Source organism: Astatotilapia calliptera, chromosome 18, assembly GCF_900246225.1.
Source record: "Astatotilapia calliptera chromosome 18, fAstCal1.2, whole genome shotgun sequence".
NCBI classification, from domain to species: Eukaryota; Metazoa; Chordata; class Actinopteri; order Cichliformes; family Cichlidae; genus Astatotilapia; species Astatotilapia calliptera.
In genome coordinates this window covers 6,549,078-6,571,255 of record NC_039319.1, presented here as the reverse complement: position 1 = coordinate 6,571,255, position 22,178 = coordinate 6,549,078, and the positions used below count along the sequence as shown (strand labels likewise).

The following is a 22,178-nucleotide window of genomic DNA, read 5'->3' as shown; positions in this document are numbered from 1 at the left end:
GGTCCTGACTCAATTTTTTTTTTTTTTTAAATGACTTTGGGGCCCAAGCATTGAACTTTCAATGACAGATGAATCAAACCTCTTAGTTTGGAACTTCAGAACTAAATATTTCCTGTAATATCTGACTTGTAAAAATGTCTTTTTGGAAATACATCTGGAAATCGTTTGCCTAAACCACAGTCCCTTGTGACTTTGGAAATAGTAACGTTTTCCTCTTTTTTTCTTGGATGCACAATCACTTTCCTACATGACTGTACCCTGGAGGTTTACCACAGTCTGCAGACATAGCAGCCATTTGGTTCATAGGTCCTAACAGTTGTGTGTGCAAGCACCATGGCTACAAATCATGTACGCGTTACATTTTTGCTGACTGTGTAGCAATTATTTTTGATTAGCTTTTGGAAGTTTTGGCTGAATCATGGTTGCTGCTTGCAAAAACCATCAAGTCTGCAGTTTTTAGTTTTGTTTAGTTTTTTTTTTGGTGTATGGTTTAAATTTTGCTTTTAAACTCACTAAGAACAAATTCTACCAGAATGGTAGAAAAATGTAAAACACATGTGATTCGAATCAATAGGTCCAAAATCTGCTTAATTAATGGCAAAGTGTGTTAAAGGCCAGAAATGACACGATACAAAAGGAGCCATTGTACCACAAACACATACTTTACATCCTTCCCACACTTTAGTCACTTCATATATCAGACGATAACAGGATGTCTTCCCATTTGGGTCAACTGCTGACCGGAGCGTTCAGAAGTGGTGTTTAGATCTGATAAAAACAGCCAGAAAGTAGCGCGGCTGGCCGCAAGTCAAGAATTTGCTTACTTAACACTCACGTAGAGTCCCTCAGATCAAAAAAAAGAAAAAAGAAAGAAGAGCACGCACACACACATACACATATGCTTCTCCAGACTAGCTGGGGTGAACTTGGCACTTGTTGTTTAGCCGTAATGGATTTAACATGCGCTGAGAGCAAAGAGGCACTGGCCTTTATCCCCACATGCCAGAGTTTGTGAATGAAGGAATAAACGAATGGCAGGATATCAGGGCACTCCATCACATCCGGCAGCCCCTCAACCTGCAGCTCCCGATAATGTGGCCATCTGTTTACACAGCCTATCAGGCAAAATGCTGCTCACGCCACTCTGAGAAAAGTCTTTTGTGGCAGATGTAAATATGTGAAGACACCAGGAGATCTGCTCAATTGCACTGGAGTCCACTTATCACGTACTGACGCAACAATTTTGCCTGAATTGTGTAGACTGCACAAAAAAACCCCGTTGATAAAACACATTTCTTCAGGTTTCATCATTCAGTGATCTCAGAAACACAGGCCGTTTGATTTTTCTGCTCATGTTTATGACAAATTACTCTAATTACTCCAAAAGTCTTCAGAACAGATCATTATTAAGGTGGAATGGAATGGCCTGTATGACACTCGGGCGATTAAAGGTTAAGGATGTTCTAAAAGCTGAAATGGTCCACGGTTCAGAGGTCCAGTTGACTGAACTGGCAGAGGTGAAGCCTAGCAGATCTGCAAACGCCATTCAAAGGGGCAACGGTGCATAATTTAAGCCTTAAGTATCAATAGTGTGTTAATAATAATAATAATGGATTGAATTTATATAGCGCTTTACAATACCACTATTCATTCACTCTGGTGGAGGCAAGCTACAGTTGTAGCCACAGCTGCCCTGGGGCAGACTGACAGAAGCGAGGCTGCCATATCGCGCCATCGGCCCCTCTGGCCAACACCAGTAGGCAAGTAGGGTAAAGTGTCTTGCCCAGGGACACAACGACCAGGACAGAGAGCCCAGGGATCGAACCGGCGACCTTCCGGTTACAGATGCGATTCCCAACCCCCTGAGCCACGGTCGCCTAGCAGTCCAAAGCTATTCTTTGTACCATCAAAACATGATTTTTAACTTGGTGACATTTTAAGACTCACCTTCACACTGGCTTCATTTTTATTTTATTTTTTTTAAAAGTTGTCACTTCCTTCAGAAATTATGTTAGGATGACGTCAAAAACAGTAAGCTTTTTGATTAATCAGTGATTTTAGGTTTTAATGCTGTAGTTGTCACACATTTGGTTCTGTTTAGTCCAATATGTACATTCTTCCCCCCCAGCAGCTTAATATTATTGAAGTCCCCCTTGTGCCGCTACGACAGCTCTGACCTTGGGCTATCAACACAGGACCTATAAGGGTGCCCTGTAGTGTCCGGCACTGGGATGTTTTTATATGCTGCAGTTGCCAGGTTAGGTCTTTGTGGTTGAGGTTTCGTCCGGTGCTTGATCTGACTAGGATCTGGAGTGTTTGTGATTATATGTCTTGGCCTCACCACCATTTAAATTTTTCCAATCTAGGATGCAGTTTTGTACATTTCACCTGTCATTGCTTCTTTATTTGGCAAGACATACATTTAGAATTGGATTAGCAAAAATCTAATGAAAGAATTATGAAAAAAAAGATGAGATCAATTGGTTAAATTGTTATTATCGGCGATATTCTGGGAGCATAGGTGTAACATTAAGGCTCTATTTTTTTACCTGACAAATCTATGACCATGTCATCAGGACACAGTTGGGGGCAGAAGTACAAACAACAGGAACTGCTACTGAAAACCCTGACAACATGCAAACCATTATATGGCTCTTCTGGAGTAGCAGTGCTGTGTTTGGGTTGTCTTTAGTGTAACAATGGGAGGATGAAGTGCTGACAGGTGAGATGAAGTGCCGAGTCCATTTGAAAGAACTCCGACTCTTAGAGGTTAATGAGTTTGTTGTGAGAAGGGGGTTTTCCGTGCTTCACGCTGTTCTGGCATTGGAATTAGCTGCTTAAAGGAAGTCTATATTTTGAGTGAAGGTATGTACAGCACATGCAGGAAACTGTACAAATAATATAAATGTTCACTAAAACTTCTGTGCACACTTCACAGTTTATTATTTTATTGCTTTCTTAATTTTAACATAAGGGTAGCAAACCTCCCATAAATAGTATAGCATCATGTATGGTGACCAACACTGTGAGAATGGGAATGCTTTCAAAAGATTTCAATGACTAAACTAAAATGCGCTGCAAAATAAAATGGGACCCCAGATGCAAAACAACAAACAATCAAGGAACGTCCTCAATTCATTGCATGTCATTTTAAATGGAAGATCAATGGCAATCTTTCACAGAATATTTCTATTCAAGTCGAGTCTGTGCCTGCAGATGAGAGAAAACAATTTATTTTCTCACTCTGATTTATTCCTGACGACCATCAAAGCGCGGATGCTGGAAGGAAGTGACTACACAAACAGTGTCGATCACATCACAACATCCTGTTTATTCCCCCCAACACTCACTTCCTGCCTGCTTTCTGCCACTTCCTGCAGTAGGAATTAAAAATTTATAGTTGCCCTTTGGTAGAAGAAGAGAGGAAATGATGACTGTTGGTCGTTAAAGGTGGAGGTCGCAAGATCGGGGGAATATTTTGGAAATGGCAATTCGTGCTACGCGTTTCAAAAACGTGTCATGAGAGATTTGGATGAGGATATAACAGAAACCTTGCAGTTAATACTGCAAGATGAATGCCCTGTGTGTTATCGATCCTATGCTACATCCTCTACTGACCTCTGCCACAGAGCCAGAGAATTGTGGGCATTCAGTATTAGTGTAAGTAACACATAAAATCACCTATTTCCTGCCATCTCCCACAAACACTCTAAAAGAACCTTCTACAAGCATCCTAACAGTAACTACAGTCCCAGCAGGCACAGAAAACACCCGGGGGAGCGTGATGCAAGGCCTCACAGCTTTAAGAGACACAATTACTCCTGCTCTACCCCCTCTGCAAGCAGCACCAAGTCCATGACCTCTGCCTGGTTAATCCTAAACCCACACTGCCCCCTGCTGGTGCAATGAGAAAGTACTACAGGACAGACTGGGTCTTTGAGATCTTAGTGCAGTTACAGCCTATATAAGAACACAGAAATAACCACCTACTAAAACCTATACGAAAATTACTAAGAAAAATATGCAGGATGGATTCATTTAATCCCGCATATTCTGATATTTGTCACAATAAGTTGTTACATTACCTGATACTTAGAATATTCTGGATTAAATTCACAGGATTTACAGGAAGTACATTTAAGATTTTGGCTGGAAATCCCACATATACAAGTGATGAACTATTACAAAAACCCTTGGGGCTCTTTTCAAAACTGTGTCAACTTTAGACATAATACAGAAATAGTCCCACACCACTTCCTGACTGTGCAGCCCGTTCTCACAGACCACAGCTGGGCTGGCTGAGTCACCGTGGTGAGAACCCCTCTGGCAGAGTCTACGTACGAGTGAGGGAGTGAGTTAACATAGAAAAGTAAGACTCAAAGAAAAATGTCTAAGAAAGATAAAAAAAAAATAAGCCATGATAAAAAAACAATTTTTTTTAAAAATGCAGGCGTTTGCATATTTTGCTACAAGGAAATGAAAATATTTAAATGAGTTTATTGCTTTCCTTTCCAGCAGCAAGCAGCACATTTTTAAGTGGCAATAATTTTGTTTAAAACGACCTGTAAAGTACAGAATTTTTCATGCTTGGTTTTATAGTATTTCTATATTTGTGCGTTGTGCTCCAGTGTAGTCATTGTGGGCACTGATCTGCTGAATCTGTTGTGTGACGGAGACAGAGTGGAAGTGAGCGGTTTCTTAACAACAGTTTCAATGTTTACAAGAGGGGGGGGGGGGCTAAAATCTTCTAGAGAACAGTTTTGCCCTCTGGGCTTGGACCCTAACCAGTGTGTGTTTGTCAGTTTTAATATCTAAACCAGGCAGACAAGAGAAACAGACAAAAGAAAAGAAGCAGGGGAAACAATTAATGCATAAAAACAACAGGAGACTCATGTTAATTTAAGCCAGGTGCATCGTGGTGGATCATGCAGCAGTAAATATCTCTGCAGAGATTCCTGAAAGCGGTGAGAAACTTCACTGGAAAAACGAGCTGACCTGCCCCCACACGTTGCAAGAAAATCTGCACTCTGCATGTATGACCTCCACTGGTCACTGAAACAACCCTCAGCACCAGACCCTGACCAACAAAATCAAAGAGCCCCCACAGGGTCAGACGATCACAGCATCACTGTCTATGTTCGTCTCTGTGGTCTCCCACTGTTGCTTCTGTGGCCCAGAGGCTGTCGTTAGCAGTTATTTTGGTAGAATGGCCGGTCCTGAAACAGCGACAACAAGAAGCTCACAGTCCTTTTTAAAGAGCTTGAGGAGCTCCATGTTTAATCCTTCAAAAGAACCTGCTATGCTCATTGACACCTGCATATTTTTATTCTTGGACTGAGCAGCTTTGCATGAATCACAGCGCAAAATACTCCGTATTTATCTGACACCAGGCTCTGATCCAGACCATCAGTTTATCCACTGTGTAAAAGAAAAAAGAAAGAAAAAAAGAGAGAAGCTTTCTCTTTTTTTTGCTCCTCTCTTTTTAAAGCCATCACCCCTTTTAAGCCCATTCACCCTTTAAGATCACGGTCTTATTTACTGCTGCTCATAACCAGAACATCTGAAATGTATGCCCAAGAGGACCACATCTGGAACATCTGCTTTCACTGATATACCGAGCAGAGAGTAGAAAACATAACCTGTCTGAGTGTTTAGAGTAGTCTGAAGCCTGAGCTTTGGGCTCACAGGGACGACTTGTACATAAGCCGACATAAGCTCATGAAATGTGGAAAAGCACAAGATCCCACTTTTAAAAAGGAGACTAACAAAGTTACAGAGTGAACAGTCTTAAAACTGTGTGAGAGCCAAAGCAAACATCTCTGCAGCAACAACCAGAAGTCACCACGTCTATATTTTTGCTGTTCCAACTCAACTTTAAAGAAAACTTTTCTATTTGCACACAGCTATGCAAAAGTACTGAAAGATGCACTGACACAACAACACCACTAGATGGCAGGACAGGCCTAATCTTACTCTTCCTCAATCATGATAGTTGAAGATTTTTATATGAGGACTATATTACCGCACAAAACCTAAGTACAACACGGAGCCAGTACTTCAATACTTCACAATATCTTGATTAAAACACTATTGTGGTGGGGAAGCAAAAAACCCACACAAAAAAGGAAATCAAGCATTGAGGCAGGGGAGAAAAAGCAGAGAGAGATGGATGGCGAAGAGAGTGGATGGAGGAGCAGAGATAAAGGAGACAAGGAGGGGAGGCGGGGGCGAGGGGAGTCATAATCTCATTACCGCCAACACAGAGACACAAAAACATCTGTTGTGAGACGCTGTAATCCAAACACTCCTGTTGACTCCTTACGCGTAGTCTTTGTTTCCTCCTGACAGTTTTCTATCACAAATTAAGATTAAAAACCTCAAGGCCAATGCAAATTCCTGCGAAAGCAGGTTTTAGTCAAACGTGTGGTTCACGGATTAACAAAAGTCTTTTCTCTTTGGCAGCTGCTGCCTTTTGTTCAAATCTTTTGAGTTAACGGAGTAATTTATGTTTTTTTTTTTTCTTTTTTGCTATAAAAGCATATTCTTATTCAACTATTCTAAACAAAAATCCATATAGTCTGACTTGTCTTACAGGGGGTCATGTGAACTACATTGCCATCAATTTAACACAAAGTGAGAAAAATCAGAAATACATTGAACAGCAGCAGTCATGCAAAGAATGTTTGAATATTGGGATTTCTGGGTGAACATCCACACCCCAGAATCATGTTGGTGCCCTGCTAAAACACCTCAGCTCATCACTCTTATTTTAGTTTCATCAGTGTTTAGTTGCCATCCTGAAAGCTCCCTGTGCCAAGTTTAAATGAGCTTGCACTGCTGGTAGGCAGCACTGAACTAAAACTGGTACGGGACGCTGAATTAAAGCTGTTCTAAAATGAGATGATACAATTAAGTGAATGCACGAGGTATTTATGCCGGATGTGAACCGATGTGTTCAATATAAATAGAGGTGAAGTACCATTTTTAGCTTCAAAAACAGTGTATATGGTTACAACAGCCAGCGTAAGCTATGTTTCCTCAGTTTAGAGTTTTCAATCCAATTTCACTTTATCACCATGACGACAGAGAGTGGCGTAATAGTTTATTACAATGTCAGTCAGTCTACTTTTTAAAGCGACTGAATTTTTTCCTACGCTCTTCAGCGTGACATGGATTTATTTCTCCATGTCCATGTACGGTGTTGTCGAGCTCAGGCCGTGTTGTCGGTTCTCTGGTCTCTGACCGTATCAGACACAGAACGAGGCAGGGAAGCGAAGACTCACCACACTGTTACCACAGAAGGAGATGACAGCCAGCGATGCTTAACTCACTGCTAACCTGCAATTATGCTGAAGGACCCGCAATACAAAAGATGAACGCATAAGACACAATGCACAGAGTGCAAATGCACTTAACATGCAGGAAGTCTACGCACATATGCATGCACACACAAACACACTTGAGTAATCATTACTCTGAATTCGTGTGGGTGACAGTTACTCAAGGTGAAGTGCTGAGACTGCTTAAGTGTGGGTGAGTAATCGTTCCACACAGCACTGTGAATAATAGACGGCTTATTAGGGGCATAGGAGGTATAGAAGAATCTTATTTAAACTGTTTTTCTGTCCAATCTTACAAATTTATGATGAAGCAATCTGCAATCTGATGTTAATTATAGAAGAAATTGAGACCATGGTTTTCACACATAACCAATTATTGCAGCTCGTAGGCAGTGTAACCTTTTTTTAATGATATAATGAGTCCATAACAGCAACAATAGGTCAGCTAAGTTCACTGTGACACATAAATCCTATTTATTTTAATCATGTTCGTAATATAAACATGCACAGTAAGAACGGATGACTTGTAAAGAAAAAAAAGACAAGTGATTTTATTTACTTGCTCATATACTGACACTCTGCATGCACACATTTGACTCCATTCAGCAAAAATATATGTTTAAAATGTTGATTTTCACTTCATTATTTAGAGGTAATTCCTTCCATCCATCCGTCCTGTTCCGCTTATCCTTGTCGGGGTCGTTGGGGGGGGGGGCTGGAGCCAATCCCAGCTGTCATAGGGCGAGAGGCAGGGTACAATCTGGACAGGTTGCCAGTCTGTCGCCCTGATTTAGAGGTAATAGGCTATTAAATGTGTGGCATCAATGCCAGCATACTGCAACTAATTAAAGCAGGAAGACCTATGAAGAAGTCACAAATTCATCGCAACATCAAACAGTCTAACGCTGATTTTCATCTGGGAAGCACAAAGACAGAACTGTATACCAACCAAGACAGTATACCTATGATTTGTACACGATACAGACTAGTTCAAAGACAGTATGAAGAAAAGGCCTACATTTCACTGATACAGGCTTAAAGATTGCATGCACTTCCTAAAGAATTCAATTATGGTCAAGAAAACCTAAATTCATAAATTTGTGGCACAAAAATAACGCCATAGTATTCATCTGTCGGGTGAGTAAGCCACTGTCTGCAGAGCACAAGAGGTGGGCTGTTTGAAACATGACCAGGCACAGCAGCGGAAACACACCTCCGAAGTTTAAACAGCTCTAACATTTGCAACATTTCTTCTGTTTAAACAAGTACGTCTGCTACGGCTATTAAACGCGCTCCAAACAACGAGCTTAAACGGTTTACAAAGAGGGAGAGAGTAAGTGCTTGTTAAGACAAACATGCTAAACTCCGCACTGATGGCAAGCCAAGTGGATGTCATCAATCCAGCAAGTACGCGTAAATTCATTTCATAAAAGCTTCGTGTTGCTTCACACGGAACGACAAGGCGAGGTTGGGCACGACTGTTTTGACAAGACTCCAAAATAGGTAATCTGATCGATGTTAATATCACATTCATCATAGTGAAGAATCTGACTCTGATCTTTTTGGAGTCATAATGTAATTACGAAGGAACCATAAATCAGATTTCATCATAACGTCAGCAGAGAACATAAATACTGGTTCTCCATCGTGCCTGAGCATGTGGGCTTGTGTTTGGTATTTTATCTATATGTAGCGCCAAATCACTGCAACAGTCGCTCCAAGGTGCTTTATATTCAGGGCTCTCAAAATTTCAAAATCCCTGGTAGCCCTTCGGGCAGGGACTCTTCAGTTTTTGGTAGCCCAAAATAAATGTAAGTAGCCCGAATAAAAAAAAAAGAAGAAAATTTTTGATTGATGTTTTGTTTCCTTTACAATATTATACATTAAAGTATAATATTGTAAAGGAAACAAAACATTAATCAAAAAATTGTTGAAAAACAAATTACAACATTGTATAAAAATGACAATCATCAACTCAAATACTTGGTTCTAATTGAACAGAAATTTCTATGAACTTGTAAGAACTGTGTAGGACATGAATCAGTCTGTGTCAGATCCTGAATTTGAAATTTCCACTGAAGTCACGGGTAAGAGGCAAGTGGAACCAAGATCTAGGCCATTTGCTTTTTGAAGTTTGCAAAGACTGCTAAATTGTGCCAGTGGTAGTTCACTCTTTGCAACATAGTACGCTGTTCTAAACAGATTTTTCAGGTTTATTTTTAGTATGTTATTTGCAATTGGTGTTTGTTCTGGGAAAGATATTACAGACTGAGCAATAATGCATTTCTTGCATTTCTCATGGGTTCTAATGGGGGCCTTTCTTAAAATGACTGGTACCAGTAACAAAGGCGCTTGTCGACTCAGAAATCGATAGAAAACCAACAACACACCCGGCAGAACATGTTATTTACACGGGTGCACATAAGTGGTCCGCATGTGCGCATTCACTGTCAAAATAAAAGACGCGCACCAGATAAGAAGTTGCAACGCGCGTTTGCGTCCATATAAAAAGCACTGTTTTTGTCCGCTAGAGTGGGATTTTCACGGCACATTCCGCACCACATCTCTGTGCGTTCATCATTTGTTTGAAGCCAGCTCACCTCCTGCAACCACTTTCCCGAGAATACGCGCTTCTTTTGTGGTTCGGACTCCTTCTGATAGTTCTTTGGAGGTAGAGGAACACCAATGTAATTGCTTAAAGGAGCTTCTTCGACATCTTTAAGAGTTCTAAACAAATGTCTGTCCTCCTCCAGAAAATCTTATGTATGCAAACACGCGTTGCAACTTCATATCTTGTGCGCGTTTTTGTTTTGTTTTTTTGTTTTTTTGACAGCGAATGCGCACCTGCGGACCACTTATGTGCAGCCCCGGTTATATAGCTCGTCATATTGCAGCCACAGAAATTCTTTTGTCCATGAAACCATAAAGCTGCACTTTCTTTTTGCCTTATAGTCTGATTTGTCATAACTTTTCCGTTTTGTGGTAAGCTTTTCTTTGGCTGTCACTTCTTCACCCTGACCTGTCTTATTTGGCTCAGCAGAACTAAAATATATATCCTGCTGCTTTTACACGCGCACTCACATAAGCTCAGCGATTCTCTGCGCGATCAACCTCTCACATGTTTAAGCTTGCTGCGGGAGATTTCACTTGTCATGTTTGCATAGTAAGCTAACGATTGATAAGACGATGTCAGAGGAATTGGTGCACAAATTATCATCACTCACAGATCAGTGCTGTCGCTCTCTATACACAGTTCGCGCGATTGCAAAGTGAAAGCAAAAAACAAGCGCAAATTCAAACGCGATTTCAATATGTCACATATTGACACTGGCTCACCGATGCCAATGACATAATTACCCAGCTACATTTCCGAAAGAATGCAAAAGCATTGACATATATTTTTCCTTCCTACAATAGCCCGACGGGCAGGGCAGAGATAGATTTTGGTAGCCCGACTGGAAAAATTGCTAGCCCCGGGACGTCGGGCTAGCGATATTGCGAGCCCTGATATTGTAAGGTAAAGACCCCGCAATAATGCAATCACAGAACTCCGCATATAATGCATGCAGTTATGTACTGGACCTTTAGTGGCATTATTTGCACATCAGACTTCAGTAAGGAGCAGGCAGGTTAAAGAGCAACTAACGTGCGTATGACTGCGCCAGACACTGGCGCCTCTGTCGGGTGACGTCGAGTTGAGTTCAGGGCTGTTGTGCATGTGTTACAATGGCTCAATATACAGTCTGTATTATACTAAATGTATATGTTTGTATGTACTGGCCAGTATAAAATCATTTGTAATTATTCTGAATATTAATTCTGACATCTGCCAGCAAAAAACAGTCATTCAAAGTCTACTTTTTGTGTGTCTACTCACCTCAACACAAATGCGAAAAAAAACATTTTGACACTAACACGCAACTGAAAATAGTTAAGATACTATATTAACTTTTTGAAAAAGGCAGTCACTTCCATATATTCATGCATAGCATTTCTAGAGTTGATTGCTCTTTCTGTGTCCACCCCCTCGACTCATGCAGGAAGACTTGCTCAGAAAAATTCTGTGTCACCCATCTGATTCTGGTATAAAGTTGTCATCTTGTTCTCATTAGGAGGCTAGAAAGAGGGAAGAGAGAAAGGGAGGAGGAAGAGAAGGAGGAGGGCTAGCCTGGAATAAATGAGGTCACCACTAACACTCCCTGAGGAGGATCACTGAGGCCTGGAGGAGGGGCCCGGTCGGCCGTAGTTTGGTAAAAGTGAGATGTGTTTTAGCAGTCCAAAACAAGACAACCTCTCTGTTTGTTGGGGAAATATTTATATTATATAGTCATATCGTATTCTGCATCCTGCACTTTTAGTTTTCCACGAGTTCTTAGAGGGCTTTCTCTAGAACTAGAAGTGAACAGAAAGTACACAGAAGCTTATGCATTTTCTGTTTACAGCAGCAGCTCCAGGAGTTTGAAAAACAGGATAAAAGTCATAAACAGCAAACACGCAGCTGTATAAGTAGAAGTACACAGTTCCTTCTACAACCAGAGCTTTTTTCAGTGCTGCTGCTGACTGGCATGAAACTGACAATTGTTGAATTATTAAAGAAAACTCTCACTTGCAACCGACAGAATTTATTTCAGTATGTAAGATGCTATTTTTGTTACTTTTTAACCACCACATAGATGAGAGGTCATCTGATACATATATCTCAACCAACTGTTGTTGGAACAGCTCCACACAGGCAGTGGTCCAAACCAAAATCCGCCTCGCAGCAGCACTATCCACGGTATCCATCTCCCTATATGGTTTTTAAAAAACAACTTTCTTTTTCATGCTCAGGTGGCTCAGATCGGCAGTATCTGTCTAAGGTTCGATTCAGAATCTGGACAAAAATCCTCCCCAAACAACAAGGCAATGAGAGTATAATGTGAGAAATACATAATCAGTTTTACTGAAAATATTTCACTACACCCTTCAATTCCCAAGCGCTCCTCTCTCTTTCCAATATGACCCGTTTCCTATCTGAGGAAAAAAAAATCTCCATACTCAGCATCAGTCAGCATCTGCCTTTAAGAGGCCTCAGAGGGGATCAGTTTCACAGCACTTCCCCATCCTAGTGCATGCACTTAGAAAAATCAATACTAACCACAGACACAACAAATACAAAGACTTTAGATCAATACGTGTAAACGCTTCTTTTTGATTTAAATAGGTGGCAGCCTTGTTTTCAAGCTATATTTATTATCATATCTTCCACCAATGGGATCATTTCTTAAATATTTAGTTCTTGCACAAAAGCTATTAAATATATTTTTAATAGTGTCAACATTAAAATCTTAAATTATGCACAAAAAAAAGCTTCAAAGAAAGTAACACTAAGTAATTTAGTAGCAAGCCCTGCAAAGGCATGAATGACAGTCAGCACACTTGCTCACAAGGATCATATTGCTCCGATTCCACACATGCACACACACATGCACGCGCAACGCCAACTGTGAGTGGTAGCCTGCTCGTCTGTTGATATTCTGTGACAAGATAAACAGAAGACTGATGGAGTGGTTTTAAGAAACTTCTCTGGGTTTATTTAACCCAGCGGCCCCTCCTGTCTGTGTCTATTCGTCTCCTACACGGGAAGACGCTTCTATATTCAGCTCAGACTAAGATATCGCCTGGATCAAAATCAAAAACATGCATAAGGCAAACTCAAGCCAGAACTAGTATACAAGGAACATCACTCGGTCTTTCTGTTCAGTGTATCGTATTAATCAAAACATAACAAAACGTACAAAAACACTCAAACTTTTCCACATCCAAGTTAAACACCGATGCAATGAAGACGCTGTGTAAATTTAACATGTTTGAAGAAGGCACAGATGTCTGCACACGTACACCCCGACACACGGAGCTAAATATTCAGTGCGCCTGTCACAGAGCCAGACACCATGCTGACCGGGGCCAGACGTGTCAGCGATGGAGTGAAGGCAAGCGCAGCTGTGCGGCACACCCTGACACCACACACGCTCAGAGGAATGTGGTGCTGGCACAGCCCAGGTGCCGTCACTTAGGGTTGTGACATCGCTGCAGGAGTTTGTGTAGGGACAAGTCTGTCATCAAGACTCCCGGGGTACGTCGGTGGGTGCGCGTCAGAAGAGAGCAAAGAGAACTGGATGACAGAAGGTAGCAAAGATATCAGAGTGTTCGCATATGAAGGTCCAGTGTCCAGGGGCAGGATGGGAAGCTTTAATCTAGCATATTTTCGTTGGGCTCCTGGAAAAAAAACAAAAAAACAATGCAAGCACGAGGGGAAGATATAAGGTGGGTAAGAGTGTACGTGTGTGTTGCAGTGCAGAAGAGTGTGTGCATGTCTTAGGTAACTATTAATGTACTGCCCCTGGACTTTAGACAACACAATAAAGATTGGTGAGGATGATCAAAGTATTTTTACGTTGCAGGCCAAACCTTAGCACGTACACTGTGTCTGCAGGTGACTACTGTACAGCTGTACTTATCTATCGTAAAGTAGCAGAAAAATTTCCACCTTTATGTAATCCAATCAAAGCAAGACGCTTCATGATCTCCATTAGTAACAATGTACAGTGTTGGGTCACCCGAGTGAAAAAGAAGTCGTACATTTTTTAATATATATATTAAAAAATGAAGGGGAGAAAGGGAAGAGGGAGCCACAGCACAAGACTAGAAAGAGAGAGCAAGAGAGAGATTTGGTTTCTATTTAATAATTAGCTCATTCACTTGCAATTAATATTGTTCCTTGACTGAGTAATTTAAATACATTAAGCACATATAGTACAGTAATGCTGTACTGAGAACAGGGAGGCTGCAGACAGTACAATTAATACTGCCCTCTGGCTGCCCTCTGCCACCCCTGGAGGTCATCGGCAGATCCTCCTGTCTCAGTAAAACCTGGGCCATCACAGCACTCCGTCCAGGTCCCGCACCACCAGTCTCACTAACAGCTCCTTGCCCTGGGCCTAACCCTAACCCCACCCCAGCCCACTCACTCACTGCACCACTCTGAGCCATGATCAGAGTAACCCACCTCGCTCGGGTCACTCACACATGGACTCTAGTCAGGCTTTTCTTTGCACTACTTCCAAGCACTTTGCAACTTGTTCTCTAATTTGTGCCCTTCTCTTATTTTTCTATGTATCCCTCTTGATTATATACATTTCCCCTGCTTGCTACTTATTCTTTTTGTCTACTGTTTATATTTTATTCTGGCACTGTTGGTGTGGATCACCCACAATTTCATTGCACATGTACAATGACAATTAAGGGTTATTCTGTTCTATTCCAGTGAATGTCCCAAGTAATACCATTTAAACCATCCAGCCAATCAAACAGGTATCTTCTATGACTACAAGCAATGACTACTAACTGAATTATGAACTATAAAGAGAGTCAGCAGCCAAAGTAGATTCTTAGTTATTGATGTTGTTACAGTTCATAGAAAATATGGTATGAAGGGGGGGAAAGGAAGGAAGTCTGATGAAAGAAGGAAAAGATGGCATCTGAAAAAATATTCCCTCTGTGTGAGTTCAAACTGCCACTTTTTTCTGGCAACGATGATACTGACTGTACTGTGTTAAATACACACTTTATACTTAAAGGTGCTTCCACAGATACAGACACAAACACTCGGTAAAGTATTAAACTGTGTTGTATATACTTGTATTCCCCAGATGAGCACTACACGCAGCCCATTTCATTCCAGTGTAAGCTAATAAAAGTGTCCTTGTGTGATGGGCCAGACATTCCTTCCAGTCTTTAAAAAGCTCCTGTGCAATGGCAGAGATGAGTCACAGCTGCCAGGAGACCACCAGTCATGTTCAGTGGGACACACGGAGTCACTCACACTCATGCATGTTTTATGTCCCTACGTTTCCCCTCTTTTCTCGCGCTAAGTGTACATGAATGTGGATCAGTGTAAAAAGCACATCAGACTCTTCCTGTTAGAGTGTTAAATCTACACAAATCCACAGTTTTCAAAAAACTAAAAACAATGGGAGAACATTTAAAACTATTGATGACAAATTTAAATTTAAAAGTAAAAATATTAAGGTTCACTGACATCGCTGGTACTTGAAAGAATGTTTAGAAAGCTGGTTGTGGTGCTGTTTCACATCCTTATAAGGGATATTTCTTTTGGTATGAGCGCCACTTGATAAAGCCACATTATAAACATAAGCAATTTATATTAAAAAAAAATTGTAGCATCTGTATTAGCTGTGTAACATTATCACTTTGTCATCATCATAAATAATTACACAAAAGGAAGAGCATTCTCTTCAAGCGCTCACTGGGCTAATATAGAAAGGATAACATCTCGTTACAATGTCTCGTTCTGCTGTTTAATGTTCTGCTACACTACATTAAACGGGTGCTTCTGCTCTTATGGCTGATGCCTGTGTACGTTCAAACTTTGTAGAAAAGCAAAACATCCACCCGCAAAGGATTTTGTGTCATAGCGGTGAGAGTGATGCAGATGTGTGTCAGCGAGGCTGACAGGTTGTCATGTATGAAATGTACGCACACTCTTCTGCGCGAAACGCCTGCAGGGACCAATGAGAGCCGAGCATAAAAGACCGAGGGATGTGAAAAGATGAGCATGATGACAGCTCGTTGTAAGGGTGCACACATAAACACATGAACTCACAAACGTGCAGATAAACACTGAGGGATGAGGGCTTATAAACAAAGGTTGAAAGGGTTGCATGAGAGAGTGTGCGCCACAGAAAGCACAAAGACTCTTTTAAGCCACTGACTGTAGAGCAGATGGGAGAAGTTAAGTAGATCCTGTGCACCTGAAATCTCAATTCTTACTTTAACTTTAGCTGGAGTTTTCGTGTTTGGGTCGCCAAAGTTCTACCAAATGTTACGACTTCTAAAACTGTTAGCACCTTTGGAAAAATCAGCTCTTCATCTTTGAAAATACAATCAGTAGTTTTTATCTATGTGCAGAAGTCTGTTTCCAGTGGAATACCTCACAGAGACTCTCGATATATTTTCAGATTACTGGCCAAATGAACCGCTTAGAAATAATACCTGGCATTGATTGGCTGAAAACAAATGAGTGCAGCGAATAGAAGTGGGAGATCCAAATATCGATAGCGTCGATACCAATCCTGGTATTGGTACTGGATCAATACTGGCTCAAAAGGATTGATACTTTCTATCCTTTAAGTTTAGTATGTAGGCCACTGAATTGTGCAATTATTATCATTTTTTAAAATGAAAATGTACTTAAAATTTTCACTATAAAAATGTTGAGTTGAGTGTCGCATCTATTTTTTTATAGCCTAGAGCACATTTAAACGACAGAAGTCGACCCAAAGTGCTTCACAGACGGGCAGATTTACATTCCAGGTCTCCAAAAAACTATATAAGAAGTAGAAGGGGTTTTGTTGCATTAATTATTGTAGAAAGTCAAAATCACAGGGATTTAGTAGCCGTTAAAATGTGTTCAGAATTTGCAAGTCGACGATCAAACTCATAAATCATGACACACTCTCCCAAAATTGTCGCACACCACCAGTGGCTGAGACGCTGCTCATGAATAACAGCAGTAAAAAAATGTTTCAGTTATCTATACAAATATCTTTTTTTCTGGACCAACTTTTTTGTCCTTCATTGTTCTTTTTTTGGGATTTTTAACCATAACACCCCCACCAACCACCATGACCTGAATCAGAATGGCAACACAGTCAGGGAGGTTGGAGTTTATGTGCACGCACAAATGATGAGTGCCTAGTTTGATAGCTGTAGACTTTGGGAAGAAAACAACTGAATATTTACATTCCTGACCTCAGAAAGTCGTGGGTCAGGAGCTCTAAAGTAAAGCACACTGCTCGATCTGTTTAACTTAGATTTACCAAGAGATAGGCGAGGCCATGTAAATATATGGGGAGCGTTCAACTGATTAAAGAAATGGTTAACGACGGCATTAATGAAAATCCAGAAACCGATAAGAGGCGCTTTGGTGCACAACAAAATCTCTTATCTGTCTGGTCAGTGAGCACTTCCTGTGCTTTGGAAAACAGAAAAAAAAAGAAAATTTTAAAGACTTCATGTCTACTCACCCTGTCTTTGTCATCAGCCACATCGCAAAGCACATCATCCAGGTCGAGGATTCCCCCATCACCATGCTCCAACCGGTGAACCTGCAGCCAGTAGCTGGCATCCTGCAGAACAAGGAGGCAACAAGATGAAAATCAACAGTCGTTTTAAAATGACCCGACACATGAAAAAGTGTGGCAGCAATTGTAAGAAGATGCATATATTCCAAATGGCCTTCAAGACCCATTTTATTCATTTTATATTTTAAATGCAAAGAAATGAGTACATACAACCTTAAAGCATAAACATCATGAGAACTGATAAAGGGTTTCAGTAGAAAAGTAGACATGACTGAAAATCCCTCAAAATCTCTTTGGAGCTTACACGAGTCCACCAGCGGACACTCCAAACACTTTGACATGCCGCTCATCACATCATTGTTGGCTCTTTAAAGCAAGACTATCACAGTCATCGAGACCTGCGAGGAATGCCACCCACCATTACTATATAATCAAGCTCAATTACGTGTCAAAGTTTCTGACATGAAAAGCACACGCAGAGGTCACGCTTGATTGAAATAAGTGGGAATAAAGGCAAGGGTGCATGAAGGGTTAAGAAAAGAGAGGGGAAAGAAAAAGACACTGTACAATTATAGAAAAATGTAGCTTTACAATAACAATAAGGCAGGGATAAAAGGTAGAGTATTACCGCCATCACGCAGTTCTAAATAGGAAATCCAACTCCCAGATGATTGTAAAGCCCCCTCCCTGGGTCTTGACACGCAAAAACATGTGCACATGTAACTTGCTCCAAGCTAAACGGGAGAACGAGTCGAGTGCACATGCATGGAAGTGCCCAGTGTCCTGGCATCATTTGACAAAGTATTAACTTTTGAAGTGACTGTTTGGCTTCGTCCCACACACACAGCAGCCTTGAGGGTTACAGCCTCATTACCCACTTATACAGTTCCACTCCACTGCAACACACGCAGCTCACTGCAAAAGGGCACCAGACGCACGTCTGATGTGTTTAACTGGCAAACTAATACTACATGACAGGCCTGCCTCAGAGAAGGAAACTGATTTTTTGGGGGGAAAATGCAACTATACAGCAATGATAGTTTTGATAGTCTGAGTCTAAATGCACTCAGTGAAAACACGACAATTCAAACAGCTGCATTAGTATTTTTCATGTGTTGCTCTTTTTTAGCTTCCCTTTAACTCACTCACTCGCTGCTGTGACAGATGTCATAGTTTATTACAGCCAGTGTCACTTTGTGCAACCCCACACACAAAGACCCTGTGGATTCTAAAGGATGGATCTCAGACACAAACACACAAAACATTTAATGTCAGCGATTTTATAAAGGAAAAAATGATAAAGAAGTTTGGCCAGACCAGACTTTAGTAGTGATTGAACCGTAATCATTAACCGTGAACCACCCTAAAGCATCACTGTCTCAGAAACACTAGTTTAAAAAGTAATGGAGACCTCAAACACAAAGACGGTTTGTAACAAAATGAAACTTGAAGTTTATTAGGAACACTCTGCTGTATGCGACTATAAATAAAAGATGGAAGTTCTGGAAATCAAAGCTAAGCTGTAAAACTTATCTGACACAGAAAAGCAGTAGCCAGCAGTCACCAGAACTACATCTGCAAACAAGCCAATGCAAACAAATTACTGTAGGTTTCTGTGTGTGCTCAAGAACTTTTTTTTTTTTTAAATTTATCGCTGCCTGTTATAACTGAAAGCATTCAGTCCAAAGTATTCATCTGAAACAGAGCCAGCACGTCCAACTTTTGTGTTTGTTGTGGGAAAGAAAGCCACAAACCACTGCCTTTAAGCCAGTTCAGCCAAAACACATTTTACTGTTTTGTTTTCAATCAACTGGGGCGTCTCCCCAAAAACCATAAAATCTAAGCACTTTGATTTATTGTTTATGATTAACAATGAGTGAGCGTTCAAGAATGGCTTAAAAAGCCAGGATTTTACCTACTTTACAAAAACTGTTACGTCAATTTGAGAATGACCCCGATAACCCATCAGCTTATTAGAATATTTATATACAATGTATCTAATGCACTTTAAGATAATAAGGATGCAGATTTAAAAAGTAATACTAATCCAGCCTGCTCTTTAGTTGAGGCTTTAAGAAGATAGTCACACATAATAAGTGCACATAGCAGCACAATCTATTTCAAATCCCCTATAGTATGTCAGTGTGGGGACAGACCAGGTTTGGGCACAAAGAGACTTTAAAACTGATGTGTGCGTTTGTGTGTCGTTCTGTGGTGCCAAGTTCATCGCGCAAAAATAGCTCACAGCAAAATGTCACAGTGCCAGACTTAAGACAAGGGACTAAGTCACATAGTAAACAATGTTTCAACATAACAGCTCTCTGATGGGTATTACAACTTTCTGTGCACATCATCCCTCAAACTGTCTCGCTCGACTTTCGGAGAGAGAAAAACAAAACAAAACATTACAAACAAGTTAATGTGGCATCTTCTTTCTCACTCTAGTTTGATCCCTCTGGGCCTCATTGAGATTCTCACGACATTATTCTGCTGAAGCTCTCTGCTAAAGAAAGGAGGACCGATCTAAACTATTAGAGCCCTCAACAGTCCAACAGCAGACTTGAAAGGAGGCCAAGGCAAACAGGTTGGCAGCAGGGGAAGCCCATCACTACGTTTTAGCGAGACAATGCCGAGTCGTGAGCACCAAGATCTCCCTGACACCGTGAAAAGGAATGTCTGGAAGTGCCAGTGTCCACAGTTGAGAAGTATTCAAATGGTATTACACAGTCCTGAGTGTACTGACATGTGACAAAGACACTGTATGCAAAGTTGTGGACGCAGACTAACTCGATGTATTTCGCAAGATACTCTACAATATGTTACAATTTTTAACTATAAAGGGAAAAAAGCCTGGAAAAATGCTGAATCATTTAATAAGATATAGATTTTTTTTTTTTTAACATTTGATCTCTTACAGCATAAATAAAGCCGCCTGTTTAACAGGAAGCCATCAAAATGATGTGAAATATAGGCCTTAATAAGCTTTTCAATAACAAATCTTTCAAGGTCTTACACGATACTATTTTCACACAGTCCCAATAACACATTTATATGACATAAATTGCATCACATGTAGCAGCCTTGGAATTTGTCCAGTACAAGAAATGTGTGAGGAGAAAGTGACATTTGCATGTAAGGACAAGAAAAAGAAAAAACTATGTTTTAATACTTTCAGTGCACAACTTCTCACGCACAGCGTGTTAAACAAGAATAGCAATAAGGTGAATAATACACGCAAATAAGGGCTGTGTTTTTACTTGATGGTAGTTATTTTAATTTTGAGGACATTAATGAAACTATCAGGACAAACTTTTGTTTGTTTGTTTAAATGAGGAAACTGTATTCCTGAGCTGAAGTAACAGCATCAGTCGAGAACTCTACAGTACTTTTCAAATCAAAGCACCAAACTGTTGTCCAGCATACAAAACAATACGTGGATTTATCGTAGCAACACTCATTCTGATCACAGCAGTGTGCTGTACGAGACTTTGCACCACAATGTCTCTGGAAGACCTCAGCGTATACTTCGAATCGGACGAGAGTGACGACGAGGCCAAAAAACTCTGGAGTTACGGTGAATCTGACGACGAAGGCAGCGAGGCGAATTACCGGGATCTTGTTTGCCTGCATGACAATCTGGTGAACTTTGAAAACATCTACTTAAACAACGCAATTATAGACATGGAGGTAAGGTTATTTTAGGTGATTAAATAGTGTTATAGCTGAAACATTGAATAGCTTTGTATTTTATGCCACAATAAATGATAAATGATGTTGGTGGCAGAAACGATTTCTTTATTTTTAGCACTACTTGGTGAGTGAGGGTGGACAAAGCTTTGAAAATGACAGCAGAGACTCTCCAATCGCTCTGATTCAAAACTATATGGAAAGCACTGAAGAGCTGTTGCCCAGCAGTTCCTCCTCATCACCTTCTGTTGTACCACCTGAAGCTGCAGCGAGCCCAGACACAGATGACTCGGAGAACTCTACTGTGAGGTTGCTCCAAGTTTTAGAAGATTTTACCGAGGTGTTTCAAAACATGCTCGCCTCATTCTCCTCCACTTCATCAGACTCAAGTGAGTCAGATTTACAGGGGACCAACTGGGATGACATAGACTCCTCGGAATGAAAATCTAGAGCGCCAACCTCGATGGTGTGAGCAATTATCCAATAAACAAGTGCATCATAGTCTTCATGCCAATTATTTTATTTCTGTAGGAAGTACAGAAGTAATTTTTTTTGTAGCCGGGTTAAACTATAAACATTTTATTTATTCCATGGCCAGAAGAATTAAAAAACCCCAAAATGAGCCAATGACACTCAGATTTTAACAAACTCAGTCCAGATTTAACCAGAAAAGAGCTTTTAGAGCTTTATTTGATGGTAATGGTTTTAATTTTGAAGAAATTAATAAAAACTATGGACAAAATTAAAGCCATAGAGTTTTTGTTGTTTAAATTTTGGCTAAAGAGGGTTATGTGTTCACAGTTCTCACACAGAAAACAATCTATGCTGTTAGGTTAGAGGCTTTAGCACAGATTACCTGGTATTCAGGCATTTTGTGACATTGACACTGTTTACTATAGTTAGGAAAAACTCAGTGTGTCACCTGACCGCAGATACCAACTTGTCTTCAGTGGCACAGATTAAAAATGTTCTAGGTACATGTAAACTTGTGAAACTGAACTGTGTT

At 40.6% G+C, this 22,178-nt stretch overlaps 1 protein-coding gene across 11 annotated transcripts in view; it reads right to left on the bottom strand.

The window, feature by feature from the left end:
* Nucleotides 1-22,178, bottom strand: part of pard3ab (par-3 family cell polarity regulator alpha, b) — a 244,451-nt gene that overhangs the window by 189,652 nt on the left and 32,621 nt on the right. For all 11 annotated transcript variants that reach the window (XM_026150928.1, XM_026150930.1, XM_026150937.1 and 8 more), the window contains exon 2: nt 17,429-17,530. In XM_026150928.1, the coding sequence (XP_026006713.1) occupies nt 17,429-17,530 (102 nt within the window). The remainder of the gene's footprint in view (nt 1-17,428; nt 17,531-22,178) is intronic.